Source organism: Pelodiscus sinensis, chromosome 2 (genome assembly GCF_052426305.1).
Source record: "Pelodiscus sinensis isolate ZL-2025 chromosome 2, ASM5242630v1, whole genome shotgun sequence".
NCBI classification, from domain to species: Eukaryota; Metazoa; Chordata; order Testudines; family Trionychidae; genus Pelodiscus; species Pelodiscus sinensis.
In genome coordinates, this window is record NC_143053.1 from 154,776,925 (window position 1) to 154,796,344 (window position 19,420).

General features: G+C 43.9%; 1 protein-coding gene across 3 annotated transcripts in view; it reads right to left on the minus strand.

Moving 5' to 3' along the window:
* The window catches only part of RPRD1A (regulation of nuclear pre-mRNA domain containing 1A), a 51,497-nt gene extending 33,058 nt beyond the window's left edge, over nt 1–18,439 (minus strand). For 2 of the 3 annotated variants that reach the window (XM_075921647.1, XM_075921646.2), the window contains exons 1-6: nt 18,210–18,438; nt 7,765–7,894; nt 6,464–6,570; nt 6,280–6,374; nt 4,598–4,724; nt 4,319–4,494 (exon numbers count right to left, since the gene is read on the minus strand). In XM_075921647.1, the coding sequence (XP_075777762.1) occupies nt 4,319–4,494; nt 4,598–4,724; nt 6,280–6,374; nt 6,464–6,570; nt 7,765–7,894; nt 18,210–18,360 (786 nt within the window). In that variant the 5' untranslated portion in view covers nt 18,361–18,438. Of the gene's footprint in view, nt 1–4,318; nt 4,495–4,597; nt 4,725–6,279; nt 6,375–6,463; nt 6,571–7,764; nt 7,895–18,209 lie in introns of all 3 variants that reach the window. The other variant, XM_075921649.1, reaches the window with a different exon arrangement.
* Nucleotides 18,440–19,420: the final 981 nt, after the last annotated feature.

Sequence of the window (19,420 nt, forward strand, 5' to 3'; positions counted from 1 at the left end):
ATTACTCAGCCTGGTGCAATTAGCCGTCCAACTGGTTACCTGGTAAGCATTCGGGTAAGTCTAATGTTTATCAGATAAACGGTTAAACTTATACTTCCCTAGTAGATATTGTATAAAACATAATACCACAAAACTTTGCAAAGAAGGTGATGTTATAAATGTATTTTCTGTATGAGATGGGGATAATTTAAAAAATAATGTACCTATCTGAAAGAAAACTTCGGAAGTTTTCATCAAAACACTTTGTACTGTAGCAATAAGTTACTACAAAAAGCAAATTACAGAAACCCGGAAGTGCTCTGGGCAGCCGGACCATTGGAGCTGCTCTGCCCCCAGCTTCCCTGATTCAGCCGCTGCTCAAATTGACCAGCGGCTGAATCGGGGACGCCTAGGGCAGAGCAGCTGGAGTGCTGCTGGGTTGGTCCCATAGCGCTGCCCCTTGGAGCTGTGGGACCCAACCCGGCAGCACCCCAGCTGTCCCCGATTCAGCGGCTGCTGAAACTGACCAGCGGCTGACTCCAGGAAGCCCGAGGCAGAGCTGCTCTGCCCTGGTTTCCTGAAATCAGCCCCTGATCAGTTTCAGCAGCGGCTGACTTGGGTACACCTGGTACAGAGAAGCTGGGGTGCTGCTGGGTTGGTCTCGCAGCGCCACAGGTTGGTGCTACCAGACCAACCTGGCAGCGCCCCAGCTGCTCTGTCCTAGGCGTCTGGACTCATACGCTGCTGAAACTGACCAGTGGCTGACTCCAGGAAGCCCGGGGCAGAGCAGCAATGCCTCGGGCTTCCTGGAGTCAGCCGCTGATCAGTATCAGCAGCGGCTGACTTTGGGACACCTGGGGTAGAGCACCCCAGCTGATCTGCCCCAGGTGTCCCCAAGAGCAGCCGGGGTGCTGCTGGATTGGTCTCGCCGCGCCAAGGGTCGGCACTACCGGATCAACCCGGCAGCACTCCAGCAGCTCTGCTGCAGGCGTCCCCGACTCAGCCGCTGTTGAAACTGACCAGCAGCGGCTGAATCAGGGACACCTGGGGCAGAGCCAGATTATCGGAAGGGGGGCTATGAGGGGTCTGGGGTGGCATCCTCCGCACTCCACCCCAGGCCCCTCATAGCCCCCCCCTTCCGATAGTCCGGCAAATCTGATAATCCGGCACCCCCTGGGTCATGTTTGAGATGTTTCTACAGAGTATCTATAAGGTTGGAAACAAGTCCTTTTAGATAAGGACAAATCCAACAAATCTGAACTCGAGACACAAGGCTGAGTCCAAGTGACAGTAATTTGTAAGCAAATGGAGAAACTCTGCACTTCCATCACAAAGCTCTTTGACAAATGATCGGAAGCTAGGTACAGACAACATGCATATTCTAACTACAGCTTGGCATCTGAGAATTACTGAGAAACAAGAAATTCAGTCAGCTAGTGTAAGTACAAGTTCACTTGAAAAAGTCTGAATTATATATAATCAATGGCTCAAAGTCTTTACAAATTGATTATCTTGTGAAACCAGGGTATTTTAAGTGCAATTTATCATGAAACAGATTACTGTGCAACTGAAAAAAAGTAGGCTCTCTTACTTGATTGTGAAGAAAAAGAGATCATCATCAAGTAGGGAAATAAAATCCCAGTTAACGAGTTAACCAGTTAAGTGTTAAGCTGACCTAACATTTAACAAACTTAAGTGACATTTAGGCTGGAGACCCCTCCAGCCCAGCTGGAGGAGTCACCAGCCCATGGGACACCCAGTCCCTGCACTGGGGCCTGCCACTAGCCCCAGCAGGAGCAGCCCCTGCCTGCAGGTCACACCTAGGAGCAGGGCTCCCCTGCCCCGAAGAGCAGCCCCTGTCCGCGGCGGGCCCCGTGTGGCTGGAGGAGCTCCCAACCGGTAACTCTGAACGAGTAAGCATTACCCCATTTAGTGTGATGCTTACCGGATAACCTTTAACATCCCTAGTATTTTGTGAGGCCCCTCCCCGCCCAGGTTCTGGAGTGGGGCCAAAAATGAAGGGCTGAGTGTAAGGGAGGGGGCTGCCAGGGAGTAGGCTGAGGGTGCAGAGGCTGGGAAGAAAACTGAGTGCAGGAGTGGGCTGTGGATGTGGAGTCTGGGCATGAAGAAGGGTGTGAAGGGATGGGTGCCCTACCTGGCATAGCTCCCATTTACAAAAAGGTGGCTCTGCACCAACAGCTAACTTCTGGAGTCGAGTTGTCTCTGCAGATATTAACCTGATAAAGCATGGAACACTTTAGAGGTAGTATGCAGAATATTTAAAACCTCAACTCCCTCAAGATACTAAGAGGGGTAATTGGCTTCATGAAAGGCGATTAAAAATAACTATTATAATTGAAGCATGTGTCAAATTAGAAAGCTAGAGATGTTAAATTACGGTTACCAAGCTAATCTGAAGCTAATCTGGTGTGAACAGTTTGCATCGACTATATGATTAGTCGATAGGACCACTATTCAGCACCCCAGGGAGCAGCTCCGGGAGCTTCCTGTGCTGCAGCTCTGCATTTTAAAGGTAGTAAAGAACTGCCAGGCTCTAACTATATTTAAAATGCAGAGGTGCAGCATCCACGTGAGCTGGGCCTGCTCTGTCCCAGTTTCCACTGAGTCCAGCGGCTCCTGTTTGCAGTTGCCAGGCTGGCCATGGGCAGGGGCTGCTTCACAGCAGTCTCCTATCCCACCCCGCTGCTTCTGACAGAGGTACAGGGGGAAAGCAGGTGGCATCTCGGAGGTGGTGCTGGGGGGAACCGGCTTTTAAGCTGGCTTGTGCTCTCCCCCCCTCCTCCCGCTTGCTGCCTCTCAAAGGCAGCAACGGGGGGGGGGGGTGCACAGGGAGCACCGGGCAAGCAGGGACTCAAGCAGTACCACTCACCCTGTGTTCCCACTGCAGCATTTCAGCCTTTGAAATGTAACAAGAGCCCTATGTAGCAAGACACAGAGCTCTTGCTACATTTCAAAGGATAAAGCACAACAGTGGAAACTGACAGGAGTGGGGACTGCTTCAGTCCTGGCTCATGCCATTTCCCCACTGTGTGTCTTCCTCTGAAATGTACAAGAGCCGCAGCAGTCTCTGCCTCCCCTGTCCCCACAGAGATGGTGCTGGGGGGAACCAGCTTTTAGGCCACCTCCCCCCAGCATCATCTCCTGCTCCACCCCAGAGGCAGCAGTGGGGGGATTGGAGAAGAGCAACTAGTTGAGTCACTACTCGACTATCGGATAAGCTTAAGGTTATCAAACAGTAGACTAGTCGCTCACATCCCTATAGGTAATGGAAGTTTTAACTATTGTGCTCAATTCTGAAGGACTTCAAGACTCATGCTCTGTAATCTTTCATAACAACTTGCTGGACTGAGTGCAAGCTTTGTGTCAGTCCAATAAAGGTAGCTCTGGGACCAGGGCACTTGCAGCAACATTTGGATGTAGATCACACTATCAGCTAACTCATATTCCATTTTAACACATCAAAGACGGCTGAAGCACCTCAAAGCACTTGGACAGCTCTGCATTTTCTTCCAGGAACATTATGAACTTCTGAGGACTGGAAAGAGAATATGGTTCTTTATATGAAATTATGATACAATAAATTATGTAATGTAGTAATTTGGTACTATAAGGATTGAGATCTTAAAAATTCAAGCAATCAAAGCTTATTTCAGAACAGAAAAAACAAGCAAGACCTTAGCTGGGTGAAGAGTTAAGCTCCCAGATCTCATAAAGGAAACTATTTTGTTTGAACACAGATAAGAAAGCTTTGTTAAACTTAGGAACACCTGCACCAACCCCTTCTCCCCCCTCCCCCCACCCCCCAAAAAAAAATATGAGAACAAAAATCTTATAAACAAAGCTCAAAAAAGCAACCACTGAAGGCTACTACAGGAGGTTCCCCCCCCAGTGTAGAACCACCTGTTGATATAGTTGCATTACACCAGGTCTTTTGTTGGCAGTTACACCGATCAACAGTATGGGTTTACCCCAACTAAAGTATCACACCAATACAGTTTTTCGTGTAGACCAAGCTTAAAATAATAACCAAAAGAACTTTTCCAATATCAGAGGTAAAAAAAAAAGATATGAGCTGGATATAGAGGGAGAACTTTCCTTCAACATGAACGCATACCACATAACGTGGAAGTGGTGTAATAGTTTTAAAATTTTGAAGCTAGGGAATACCTGTTAGTCATATCCTAGAAGAAAAGACTTAGAAGTGGGCATCTATTTAATATTTACCTTTGAGAGAAAGTTTAAACCAACTAAACATTTATAACATATAAAAATTAGTTTCACGAAGAACACAGACCAAACTGAACAAAATAGTACGCACTTCCAACTTATGCTCTTTTTCTGCAAGGACTTCTTTTTGACATCGTAGAAAGTCTGATAACATTCGAGTTAATTGTTTTCTATCATCTATTTCAGCTGCCAACCTGCCATTGTAATCCGCCAGTACCATACAAGCATCATCTACCATCTTGGAAAGCTGTTCTCCAGATTCCTTATCTAAAAGACAAGCAAAGAGGAAAGAAAAAGTATACCAACACATTACTCAAATCTTGTCAGGTGATCTCACACTAACATTTCAATTACCGCATCCCCCTCTCACCTGTTATTCTGTCTAATAAGGACACATCCTGTACTTCTACGGGCAATGAAGCTATCCTCTGATGAACTGCTGCATCCCCCGAGGCTGCATTTTCTAGTTCTTGTAATGCTCTAATAAGATCTGCAGTCTGAAAAAGCACACAGGCATAGAACTGGTTTATTCATCAAATCCTGATGCAGAATGATGTCAGTGTCATTTCACAATGAGTTTATGTGATGTGATTTGACAATATCAATCTAAAAACTACTTTGGCAAAGTCAGCATTACCAATGTCTTCCCTCCCCAACTTCAAATAGGGAAAATATCAATATCTTTAATTCCCCATGGAGCAGAACTGCAGTGTTCCCAATTTTAAGATGGAACTTCCTGTTAAAAAGAGTCTCATTTTCCTTTAAATTCTTGCAATAGGACAACTTTTAAACATGAAGTACAAGGTTTATAGTTCATGACTACCAGGCGGCATCCTTCATTTTTACTAGGTACTTTTAAATTGCTTAAATTAAGTGCAACATATTAAATTACTTCTTGCTTAACTTTCCCTGTAGGTGAATCATAGCATAAAAGCACAGCAATAATTTCACTGGTAGCACATTCATAGAGCTGAACTTAAATCAAGTAGTAAAAATAAATTATTTGTGACAGTACTAAACTTTGATTCTCTTCACATATCCTGTTCTTAAAAACACACACCACAATTTACGGTTCTCACCGCTCCAGTTGAACTTAAAACCCTTCTGGGAAGAAAATGGGACATGACAAAAAAACATAAGCACAACACAGTGACAAGTATGAAAATTAGGAAAGACCTTGCATACTGAATGAAGCTGTTAAATAGTACAGTGATGGATCAAAATTTGATCCAATTATACAATGTTTTACATTTGCAATAGTCTTATCACAATATATTATTTTTCCACTATTAAACTTGTTTTTAAAAATTTAAAAAATATAAAACTAATTTTGAAACGTTTTTTAAAAAGTGTCAAATTTGCTACAATTATAAAATGCTATGGTACTGATGTAATTTGTAGCCAAGACACAGAAGTATTGTAATAAAGAAAAGAGTCCAGTACATGAGAAGACTGCTATAATGACTATTGTAAAATGAAAGTTAAAGGAAGAGTAAATTTTCAATTAATCTTCTGCCTCCCCACAAAATGTAGAGATTTACTTATGAAATGCTGCAAGAGCCAGCAGCACTGGGCCAGTAAGGTTCTTATACACCACTGGAGAACTATAAAGACCTTAAATGAACTCCAAAGAAGGCAACACAGATTCCATCAACATGGCAGAATCTTCTGGAAGCATAAATCTGGGCTAACGCACTGATACTTATGAACCACTCCGATGTAACGAAAACGCCTGCAGTAGAGCTGGAGTGCAAAATAGCCCATCCATATGGGCGGCTTCTGCAGCCAGCACAGTTTAGAGCAGCACTGAGGCTGCCCCAAATTACACCAAGGGTTGCGTTGCCCATGATAAGTCAAGGATTGGGGAAGAATAAAGGTGGTATACAGCCACCTTTACTTAACTTTCTAGCTCTGAGTGTTGATTAGCCCTTAAGGGGCTACTTATAATGCAGAGTTGTTTCAGTATTACTCAGTGACGGCAGTTTCAGATTTTTTAAATATAACCCAAACCTTATGAAATAATAAAAATGTATGAACACAAGAGACTTCTACCTGTGGAGGGTCACTTGGAGAACTTTGTGCTGAACAGTTATTTTCATCAACTTTTATCTGTTCAAATATGCGCTTTCTGCCCTTTCTGTCACCATCTAAAAATCAAAGTAGAGACCTAAAAATCAGTTCAGGAAATAGTAACATTTATATAAAAGACTGAAACACGTGCGCACAGAATACTTACACAAAGCTTGTCTAAGTTGTTCTAATACATCATTTTCATATACCGATCTTTCTTCCCAGATAGAGAGCACTCGGCCAAGGTGCTTCTTACAACTCTCATCAGATTCACTGCGGGGGAAAATTATAAACTCTTCAATAAAAATGGTTAAAGTACAACCCAGTAATCAAGAACGCGGCCTTGCATAATCTTATACCAAGGACCTGAACCACTTCACAGAAATAAGAATTGAAGCTTCCAACACCTCTAAGAAATAAAGATCCTCATCTTGAAGAAAGAGAAGGAGAATGCGTAGAACTCAGCACATCCTTCTATACCTGTGGGTATCTGCCTCTGTGGATGTGAATGCAGAGATCCACAACTTATTTTTGCAGATAAGATGTTAATACAGATTTTGTATCTAGAACCCAGAGAATGTACATATATCCACTTTATATCCATGGATCTCCGCACCCACAGACGTGAATGTAGAGATCTACAGCTCATTTTCGTAAATGTAGATGCATCTGTGGATACCAATTTTGTATCTGCACAGGGCTCTAAAGATGTGACTTGTTCAAAGTAGGGAAGTTAACAGTTAACTGGCAAGGGCTGGAGCAGCCCCTCACCTGCTAGGGGCAGGGAGCTGCTCCAGCATCATGGGTCCCAGTTTAAAAATCAGCTCCTTGCACTGCTGCCTCTAAACTCAGGCACCCCCAGGGAAAGAAGCTGCTCTGGCATCCTGTGTGCTCTCCCTCCTCCCACTGCTGCCTCATAAGAGGCATCAGCGCAAGGGGAAGGGACACAGGTAGCTGAGCAGGGATCCGGCTCTTGGGAGAGCCAGCATTTAAGCTAGCTCCCCTCAAGCACTGGCTCACTCCGACATTGCTGTCTCCGTGGGAAGCAGCAGCAGCCAGGGGAAAAACAGCTCAATGGGAATCGGCACGCACGGGGAGCTCGCTTAAAAGCTGGCTCCCATCTCTGACCCCCTTGCTGACATTGATACAGAGGCACACCTGGGATCCCTGCTACCCCTCCCCCCCATGCCCTGGGTCCCAGCTGCTGGCTCCAGACCCCTTATACCTGCCAGGTCCCCTCATCCTAGCTTTGCTCCAAGCCCCAGCTCATGAGGACATCGGGTAGCATGGACAGGGGTTAGAGTTTTGCCTTTTAAAACCAGCTATTAAAAATATTCCAGCACCACTGGGCTTATGCTGAAGAAAACTGACAATTATGCAAGATCAGAGGAGCTTTTAAACTAAAAGGTGCAGTAAAAAAAAAAATTAAAAAATAGATTTCAGACCTAGGATAGTGTTTTACTGTACCTTGAAACGTGCTTAAAGGCCTCAACTATAACTGGTGCAAAGTCTTTTGTAAATTCTGGTCCTTTCCTTTTGCTGTTCTGAATGACATCATTGGCCAGATATAGGAATGTCAACTTCCTATTTGGTTTTGCTAATGAAAGAAAAAAGCAGATATATGCAACAATCCAAATAATTAGCAGCATAAAATGAATTTTGTAGGTTAACATTCAGTTAAGTTTCTTCCTACATCTTGTAGAGGATAAACACAAACTATCTAAAAATATAAAGTTCACTATTTCTATTAGCACCTCATGCTATTAATCTACTATATATTTGGGAGAGGTTGTCTGTTCAAGAACTCCTCCCAAACAACCAAATTTGGTATGCAGCTTCCTCTTATAATTTAAAGCACGGGTGGGAAACCTAAAGCCCAGAACCAGAATGTGAGGAGTATCTTTCTCTCTCTCAGTCAGGGACTACATCAGTGAGGATTTGGAGTTCTGGGGTTGTTTGGATTTTTTTGCTTCTCACTTGTGTGCAGCTCCCAACTGATTTTTCTATGGGTCAGTGGCCCTCAATCCAAAAACTGTTCCCCACCTCCTGATTTAAAACAAGGTAAAGGGTTTGGCTGTGCCAGGAAAATGGGATGTGGTTGGAATGGGGATTTCCCCTCTCCCTAAAACGGAAAGGGAAGGCTCTGCTATATAACCACCACATGGGGGAAGCAGGGAATAGGTGATGGAAAGCAGGGCAAGTTATACTGTATAATGACTGAAGGGGGGCAAGCAAAGATCCAGGGATCGGGACCAGGACAACTATAACCTCTATGGGCCAGCAGGGGACAAGGATGGAGAAAGCTACATATTTGAGAGGTTTGTCAGTCTGTCCATCCCCCCAACTGGGGATATGCATCCCTCCTCTAGCTGAGTTCACTGGAGCTGCAGTGGCCATAGGGGGCTGGAGTTGACCCCTCTCTCTGAGGCAGCCTGAGTACTGAACACCTCATCCAAAGCCTCACCCCAGAGCAATGATTTAAATTAAAAAAAAAAAAAAAAAAAAGAGAGAGAGAGTTAAAGACCCAAGCAATACCAGGTAAATTTTCTAGTACTAAATCACAGCAACTTTCTATAACAAATTTGTCCACACAGATTTCAGCACTCAACACTGGGGCTACGTCTATACTGCTTTCTTCTGCCGAAAGATATGTAAATTCAGAGCTAATTTGCATATCTTCTGACCGTGTTATCAGAAGAGGTTTTGTCAAAAAAGAAAGTTTAGCTGCAGTTCTTAAAAAAAAAAAAAAACTTTTCCTAAAAAAATGAGATGTGCAGGGTTCTTTCGAAAAAAGGGTGATTCCCCCCCCCCCCAAAAGAACTGCATCTAAACTGCTTTATTTTTCAACAAAACCTCTTCCGATAACATGATAGGAAGATATGCAAATTAGCTACAAATTTGCATCTTTTCAGCAGAAGAAAGCAGTCTAGACGTAGCTTCAGAGACAGAAAGTCACAGTGGTTTTCTATCCCCCATAGTCATTTTAAGTACAGATATAGCAATAACTAATTTGAAGTTTGGATGTTCTTTACATTTTGTCAAGCCACAATTCGCTCTGACCACTTGCTTCCCCTCTCATTCTACCGTATTTCTCTGCTACGATAGCACACACACTGTCACTACCCACCACGCTCATCAACTCTTCACAACATAACACTTAGTCCCCTAAATTCTTTCTTTCCACACACTAAGCTTACATATTTTAATTTCAAATTTAAAAGCACAATATGTATTTAAAAAAACCCAAGACATTATCAACCACCAAAGCAAACTTAGTATGATCTTGTAGCTGTAATTTTAGGGTAACTTTTTCAACAGTGCTGCAGGGCATGTCTATGCTGCAATGTAAGCCCAGGGTTAGTGGGTCTCCAATCAGCTGACCTATACACAAAACCCAGGATTTGAGTGTTTACCACGATTGTAACCTGACATTAAGATTTTGCTAACCCAGTCTTGAATCTGAGATTCTGACATCCACACTGCAGCACACTGACTAAGTGAAATCAATCACATACCAGACTTTCAAACACCCTCCTGAAATACCCCCAACACTGGCATACTATGAGAAAGCTTGACTGTCCACATTGTATATTAGAGGAAGTTTCAACAGCCCACCAATACATCCTGGCAAGCTGTCATGATCTGTGTACCCAACTACTGGAGCCAGAACCTGGAGGAAGCACCTTTAGAAGACCTTTTCTTGCTTGTATTTTCAGTCCTGTGTCAGGAAAAAGATTTTGAGAGCAGATCATGACTATTTAAGTTGCATCTTCTAATCCACGAAAGGCACCTGACTGAGCTTATGATGGAGGAGGAAGAGGTGGTGGTGGCAACAAAGTACCAAGCATGGCAGACTCCAATGACTGATGGAATCTCATGACACTCAATACAACCACTCATGCCCCATAAGCAGACTCCTGGTGCAGGGCCACAAGCATAGGCTAACTGGATCATGTTGTCATGCTGACTTCGGGCATCATCCCAACTGACCTGCTCATCATGCACCATGACTGGATCTGTGCTTGAAGCACCCAAATTCCTCATAAAAAAGTGTTTCTGGTCTCTGGTTTTCTGTTCAGTCTTGAGATGTTTAATCCATTCTCTGCACTAGTCATCAGCTTAGTATGTTTGCACAGTGTCACCTTCATTATTTTCTGGTATGTACCATCAATCTTGGTATTCTTACAAAAATCCAGTTTTCCTGATCACACACCAGAGACTTATCATTCATGAGAACCTAAATACCATTGACTTTCACAGAGGGTTAGGTTCCTAATTACTTTTGAAAATAGTATTCCTTAGTTCCCAACATTCCCAGTCCACTTAGTTTCATTTTGCCTTCCCTCTCCATGTACTTTTCATTAATCTGTGCACTATTTCTTTAAAAATTAGTTCTAGTGCCCATGATCACAGACAATCAAAAGCTTGTCTTAAATTACTGATTGATTCATGATTATCTCTAGCTCTCCAAACCTGAGCATATCAAGGATGCTGAGTGATCTACAACCATCATACCAGCCCATACATATATTTATTCACTGTTGCTGAAAAGAATTTTCCCAAGTTATGAAGCATCATCTACACTTGCTACTGACCCCTTTTGGAGCATCCCTTGAAATGAGAGCAAGGAAAACATGAACGCTGAGGAAAAACTATGGGGTAACCAAAAAAGCTGATTTGACATTACATGAGACTTTGCCCAGGTAAAGCTAACATTACATCATTACTAGAGTTCAGTTCAGAGGATGGCAATCACAAACAAGAAAAAGTTGTCAGTTTGGTACATTTTTTCCCCAAAACATGATACCTGGAGGCTGTCATGTGTTCTCTGGAAAGTCACCTAGGTATTGCCCTAACACAGCAAAGCCATCTCCCCAGGAGCCAGCTAAATGTAACCAATACCACTAACCAACAAGCATTAGTTTATCAGTTAAACAAACATCCCTCACACCGAGACATCTGGCGAATACAAAGGAAAGGATTGGATGTTAAGGCTGGATCTATACTGACATTCTGAAAATGTGCAATTTTACTTCTTGCACACTAATGTTCACGTACAATGCCATGGGCAATGGGTATAGAAGCGAGGGGAGGCAATGCCTTCCCAGTGCTCAACCTCTCCCCTCTTCCTTATTCTGACAGCTCCTACAACAGGTTGATGCAGCTTATTGACTAGGGAGGTACTCTTCCCTAGGTGAATGTGTTAACTTAAAAGTTAAAATCTTTCCAGCTTGCCAGTCCAATTAGTGTAATATTGAACATTGTGAAAGAGCCATTAAGTGGAACAGAAACCATTTAACAGGCATGTGCCAACCATATCTACAGAACCTTAGTTTGAAATTTACTTTAAGTATTTAATTAATGTGTAACTTAAAAAAAAAAAATCACAGTTCAAAATCCTTGCATAGATATTTAAATGCACAATCTTAAGTATTCAGCTTTAGCATTAAGTGCTTAGATGTTCAGACATAGGGTTTTTAAATAAATTCTGCGGTATATTTAAAATAAAAATCAGCTTAGAAATACTGACAAAAAAATGTAAAACAGAAGAGCTGCATCAACTATTCCGTAATACTTCATGCTATATTCAGCAGAACAATTGACTTGCCCTTACTACAAAGTTTTTGTAAATAAATCTCTGAAACTTCAGGGTATACCAAAAAAAAGACTTTTTATTCCCAAATGTAGTGTTTTTAATTAGTTACCTTCTGCATGTTCAGTGGTGGAAGCTCTTGCCGTGATCACACTCCCAGGTAAACTTGAACATGTACACAAAGCCTAAATATGGCATCCAGTGGAAAACATGCTCCATTTTCTTCAAAAAGAAATTTTAGAAGACTATATTTTCCAAATGCATTTGCTACATTTGGTTTGGCTGGAATAGGTGAGTAAAGAGAAAAAGAAGACAGTGGGGAGAGGGCAGGACCTGGACCAGGGGTGTATGCTTGGGCCACAAGCAGGGAAGGCAGGCTCCTCCCAACAACAGCTTCACCTACAACCCATGTGTAATGCCCTCTGGTTACCTAATTGCAGTTACTGGCACAGGTCCCAGAAGTAATGGATTTTAGAACACCTCAAAAGGCAATGGTGTACTGTGGAACAGTTGCCCCATCTGGATCCATCCAAACCATTTCAATTACATCCATATTATCACTAAATAAATGCTGAATGAAACAGTTCAGACTAAACTATTAGTAAGACATTGAAAGAAAGCCTAGAGTCCAAGAAGTGTATGGCAGGCAAACAATTTAATACCCATTGTTTGTTACATGTATGCTAGGAGAAACCATATGTTCTTAGCTGGTCTTATAAATTCCAGACAAAGCCTGAGAATGGAGTAACTGTTCTCTGGTTATGAGAATATGTTTGGTGATCTGGTCTGATTGTTTGTGATCCTCCACAAGACTTAGAAAAGGTAATGGGAATGCTTTTTTATTTTCAGGCTCTTCTGACTACTGGAGCATTTTTTCCATGGTCTGACCATGCCTGAAGAGTCAGCACTGCTGATGCAACAAACTGACCATCAAGGATATTACTGACACCCAGGTGTGACTTCCCAGGTTATTCCAGCCTGTGTACAAGTAGCTACACAGCAAGCCTCTACCCAACTTACTATGTGCCATTGTGACTTCTGGGGATACAGCCCATGGTTCTTTGTGTACAGTAAACAGCACCACCATGTTCTGTCTCAGTGAACTACAGGAGATTATCCATCCTACTTGGTACACTGGAGGAAACTGAAACAAGATAATGTGGGACTACCGGCACCTTACAACAATTTAGTCCACATTCTCATGGCATAAAAGTACTTCTAGCCTGAGTGAAACCAGAATCCAAACCTTACTCCCTATGGTCTCTGCCATGCCAGCTGGCCCAGACTAAAAGCATCACTAAACAAAGATGAGAAGTTTGTGAGCGCTGATGGGAAGGGGGTGGTGAGGTTGGCACAACATTCAACTAAGAACTTAACTCTCCTCATTTAGACCACTCCTGCCTTGGTTTTAGCCCAAGTCTCTCTACCATACATACAAAACCTTTGTCAGTGTGGCTACGTCTAAACTACACCCCTCTGTCAGCAGAGGGATGTAAATTAGACATATCGAAAGCACGGATTTAAATATCCTGCGCTTCATTTGCACAATGGCAATCACTGCTTTTTCTTGAAACGGGGCTTTTCGAAAAAACAGCAGTTTAGACGGGGCATTTTCGACAATGCCCCATTTTGAAAGATCCTGTACTCCTCATTTTTTGAGAAGCACCATTTCGAAAGATCATGTACTTCACAAAAAATGAGGAATACAGGATCTTTCAAAATAGAGCATTTGTCGAAAATGCCCTGTCTAAACTACTGGGGGTGGGGGGTTTTCTAAAAGCCCCGTTTAAAAAAAAAAGTGGCAGCCGCCATTATTCAATGGAAGCGCAGGATATTTAAATGCTGGCTTCATTTGCACTTCCAATACATCTAATTTACATCCTTCTGCCAACAGAGGGGTGTACTTTAGATGTATCCTGTATTTGTTAGGCTCTCTTACCCAGCTGGAGGTAAAAGTTAGAACTCACACTTCACTGTAAGATAGATTCTAACCTCTTTTCCTACCCTGCCATGTGAAGACAGACTGTAGTCAAACAACAGTCCTCTAATGCCTTTGTAAGGGACATTTTTTTCCTGCTTTTGTACCTGCTCCCTTCCTCTGCACTGAAAGTCATCTATTAATTTATATACTCTTGGTCAGTTTATAAACACATTACGTCCAGCCTTCTGCATTTCTACACAGCTCACTTGAACAGTAAGTTCACTCAATACCATAATTTCTCTCTCTCACACACACACACACACAAATCGCATCTCCAAGAGTCTGGCAGAGGAGGGGATTACATGGAAGGCATGTCAGTGTACAGAGAATACAAAAATGCACCAGGATTAAAAAGATCACCATGGTGGAAGCTCTTGAACATGTACACAAATGACAGAGTTATGATCATACGTCTAAAGTTATTCCTAGTATAAGTTAGGTAAAAAAATTAAAAATGAGTGAAACACGTTTAAACATACGTTACAGGAGCATTCAGCATGTGTGTGCCAAACATTTAAAGGAAGTTTCTAATGAGCATATGTATCTGATAAATATATTATAGGACACATTCCAGAAGTCTACAGTCAATAGACAGTATCAGTAATTTCATAATATGATGAATTCTAGGATACTTGCATTTAGTGTTTTCATTAGTTATAGTCAAGAAGCATTAGTAAAAAGTATGTTACATAAATCTGAGGGAAAGGTCCACAGCCGTATAGTTTATGAATCGTAATTCAAAATTACAACACACTCAGATGTTGTTTAAACTAAGGGACCATAAATTCATCAACAAATTCCATCGTCTTTCTGGTAGCAATAACCCAATTAAAAAAAAAAGATATATTATACACCATAAGAATGGAGCAAATTTAGTATCCTAGTTTGAAATAATTCTAATAATTTACATCCTTCCAAATGCTACAAATATAATTCTATGAAAATCAACAATTGCATTTTAACAGTTTTCCCATGAATTTATGTATACACACCTCTCCACACAAAAATGAAAGATAACAGCTAAAAACTAAAAGTGATATACCACTCTTCACAACTTTACAAAGTTATTTTAATCAAGTATTTCAATCCAACCCAGGTCGCCACAGTCTAGGCTGCTTCAGTCTCCACCCTCCCCTCCCTTCTGCGCTGCTGCTTCTGCTACATAGGTGTCAGGGGAACTGGCTTTTAAGATGGCTCTCCCTCCCCCCCCACCCTCTGATACAGAACCAGCAATGGGGGGTGGAGGAGGGGAACCCGAGTAGTCGCTTACATACCTAATCTGAATCGCTCCTGGGTGGCCACCCAAGCGCTCAGTTTACAGGGAACACTGACTGTAATCATGTTTACATAAATGAACAAGAGCACTGAGGTGAAATTTACCTAACATACTCTGGACAAGGAATCTAAAGGAAAGAGAAATAGGAATATGCTAAGCATAAAACCCAAAATATTAAAGGATCAATACTTTAATAAGAAGTTTTAAGAGGACAAAAAAATTAATATAACTAATTTACTCCAAAGAAAGACAGGTTGAGAAGTTTGTCTTCCCATTCCAAAGTTTGTATTTTGTCACTCATTTTGCTAGTTTTAAAACAAACTGCAAGAGATCACTATCAGAACCAGAATCTCATGGGCTTAGGCTCCAGCAGACGTTAACATCTAATAAGTATCCAGCTTAGAAATGTTAAGGACTCGTTGACTATCTGATAAGCAAATGCTTATCAGAGAGTTGACAGGATAGTCAACTAGTCCTCCCTTGATGCCTCTATCACATAGAGGCAGCAAGGGGGAGAGAAGAGGGGAGTGATTCAAAGCAGCAGCGCTGCACAGAGCCCAGGTCAGCTGGGGAGTCCCCAGAAGAACCTGGACTTCGAGTGGTGTTGTCCCTTTGAAACGTCCCCTTTTAAACAGCACCCTATCAACTACTCAAATGGTTGATGCAAAAATGCATCGACTATTTGATTAGTCAATTACACAATACTTAACATTTGTAATCAAGCTATTTAATAATATATCAATGTCTAAATACTGTCTCAGTACCCCAATTTCAACATAGTCTCGAGACTCCATTACACAATTTTAAAAGTACAGGTGCCACCGACAAAAAGGAACAAGAGTCTGAGCTAATCTTTAATACTGAAGCCATTTAAGATGAAAACTAGGCAAACTGTTGTCAGGACCAGGAATGTCAAGGGGTAACTGGTTAACCAGTAAGCATTTGCCTTGAGGGCATGTATACTAAGGTAAGTGGTTAACCAGTGCCTGGGCAAGCAGACCCCTGCCCATGGCACAGGCTAACCAATTAACATTTTATATGGGATTTTACATCCTAAGTCAAGACACGCCATGATCATTCTACTCATTAGCTAAAAGAATCTAGAGAAATTAGTCTTGCATTGTACTGTGCTCCTAAGATTGCTCAGCTTTATCTCTGGTGATGGCAAGTCCATAGCTAGGGTCATCCACAAGAACAAGTTAGGACATAAAAGGTTGTATTGGCTAAAGACACTGGTTTGGGACTCAGGAGATACTGACTGGGGAACCTTTTTTGGGCCAGGAGACACTGACTCTCAGAAAAAGTCATTTGGGGGCTGCACACAGTGAGAACCAACAAAACCAAACCTCACTGACGTGGTCCCCAACTGAAATCGAGAAAGATGCTTCCCACATTCCCTTTGCACACCAGAGCCTAGAAAGACCCAGGCTAGTGGATTTATGTGCTCCATCCCTGCGGGGAAGGGACAAGGGCGGGGGGGGGGGGGGGGAGAAAGAGTCACGAAGAGAAGGAGGGGCTGCAAATCAACTTAATTTTTCCCATCAATTTTGTTGGGCTGTTGCCTTACTACTTCTACACCAAGAGTGGCCAACCTAAACCTGAGAAGGAGCCAGAATTTACCAATGCACATTGCTGAAGAGCAACAGTTATATGTCACCAGCCCTGATCATCTCCCCATCACCACTCTCAGCACATCCCGCCCACTGGCAGACCCACCTAACAGTTCCTCCTTCTCCATCTGCCCACTGTTATCAGCTCTTTTTCACTGGGAGACACTGGAAGGGGGGAAGCATGGGTGAGACAGGTTCAGTGGAAAGGGTACAAAGTGGCAGGATCTTAGGGGAAAAAGGTGGAGGAGGACAGCATCTAGGGCAGAGCGAACACCTTCCGGCCAAGTAGAAATTTGGCACCTGTAGCTCCAGCCCTGGATTTGGTACCTATGTAAGGAGCTGCATATTAACTTCTGAAGAGCTGCATGTGACTCTGGAGCCACAGGTTGGCCACCCCTGTTCTACCCCATCTCCTTCCTAATGAAAAACTCACTCCTGACCTAAACTCTTCTTCAAATGTCTAGATACCCACTATGTAGAGGTATCTATGGGAAGAGTAAACGCAAAAGTTGCCAGACAGAGCAAATTATAAGCAAAAGTTACTTCTGGTACTATGGCCAGCGCCTGTCCTTGCAGCTGTAAGTCTACAATTTGCTTACTGGGAAAGACTACATGAAGGGTGAACATGTTAGCAAGGTGAGAAACCTCAAACTAAAAAAGTCAGTCTGAAATATAGTCAGTTTACAAAAAAAAAAAAAAAAATCAAGCAAATAACACTTTCCTCTCACACTGAGTCCTCCTGCTCATCTCTGAAGTTACATAATCATTTCTCTAATGTATTACCCTAGAGCATCAGGGGGTAGCCAAGTTAATCTGTATAGGATAAACTTTGAAAACAACAAATAGTCCTGTAGTATTTTAAAGACTAACAAAATATGTAGATAACATCCTGAGCTTTTGTGGGCAGTTACTGCTGGGAAAGAGGCCCACACGAACAGCAATTCGCCTGCTACACTGCAAAACTGATTAGACACAAAACCAGATCAAACGTGGGCCGTCAACACCCAAAGGGAGAAACAAGTGTCTTGCCCCGTGGTGTCCAACACGCTAGCCACACGGGGCTATCTGGCCGGTTGAGCTCTCGCCGAACAGGGTGGACACACTGGTCTTCAGTGCCGCCAACAGGCAACGGCGGGTTATCTGTGAAGTTAACTGTCCCTACTCTCCCAGTCTCTCTGACGAGAGGCGCCGACGCAGCCGGGGGAGTCTCCCCGCTTCGCAAGGCGCAGACACCAACACTGGAGCAGCGGCCCCCCCCCCCCGCAGGGCGGCCCCTCCCACCGCGCGCGCTAAGACGCGCAGCGTGGCCGAGCTCGCAGCTCCCGCCCCAGGGGAAAAGCCTCGCGCCGCGGAGAAAGCCCCGAGCGGCGGCCCCGCCCCCAGCAGCAGAGCCAGGCCCAGGGAAGCGCCAGGGCCCGCGGGAGGCGGCGGAACCAGCCTGCCCGGCCTCACCTTTGCGCAGCTCCCGCTCCCAGACGGTGACAATGAGCCCCGAGTGCTTGCGGTGGTGGATGAGCCAGAGGCTCAGCGTCTGCACGCTCTGCTGGGAGTTACTCAGCTCCGAGAGCTTCCGCTCCAGCGCCGCCTCGGAGAAGGCCGACATGCCGCCCGACACAACCCGGCCCCACGCAACTAAAATGGCGGCGGCCCAAACCACGACTCCCTCGGGCCAGCCCCCTGATGTCACTTCCGGGGCGGGTCCTGGAGAAGGGCGGGGCCGAACGGTCCACATCCGGGTGATATATTAGCCCCGCCCCCTGCCGGAAGGGGCCTCGCGTGCCTTACGCCTGGCGTGTGGTGGGCGCTGCGTTCGGGCCCCGCTGCCGAGGCGGCGTCTCCGCCTTGCAGAACCCCGGGGTCTTTCCGGGGCAGCGTTTGCTGCAAAGCAAGTGAAAGGCGCCAGCGGCCGTTTCGCTATCGCTGAACGTTTCGCTAGTTCCGTTGCAGGGACACGGTGCATTGCACGCCTGTCCCTGCCTGCCTCCCTCCGCAGCCCTGCTCAGCCAACCCCCACAGGGGTTTTTTGTTTTAAGGAAAAAAACAGTGAAATTGCTCCAAAAGTCATGAGATACTTTGAAAATATATTAGAGGGGCTGACTTGGGTTTTTTTTCCCCGCGCTTCTGTTTTTTGAACTCCCCATATCAACCCCCCAGAATAGGTCTGTGACTATTCCTATTGCCCGTTCTCTCAAGTGTATTGACTTTAGTGAGTAAGACTCTCAGTACAGGATCCTTGTGGCGGCTGCCTGTTGGTCTGGAGTCTCCAGTTTCTTCCCATACCTTAACATTTCTAATTAAGACTGTGTATTTTTGCTAGTCTCATAGGGTACATCTACACTTGCTCCCTAGTTCGAGCTAGGGATGCAAATGTAGCTGGCCGAAATTGCTAATGAAGCAGGGATTTAAATATCCCGCGCTTCATTAGCATAATCTCGCCCGCGCATTATTCCGCTCAACAGCTGATCGAACCAGGAAGTGTGCTCGGGGATGCGTTAGTTCGAATCAAACCCCTGGGTTAGAACTAATGCATCCCGGAGTGCACTTTCTGGTTCGAATCAGCTGTTGAGCACAATAACGCATGGGTGAGAGTATGCTAATGAAGTGAGGGATATTTAAATACCTGCTTCATGAACAATTTTGGTGGGCTACATTTGCATCCCTAG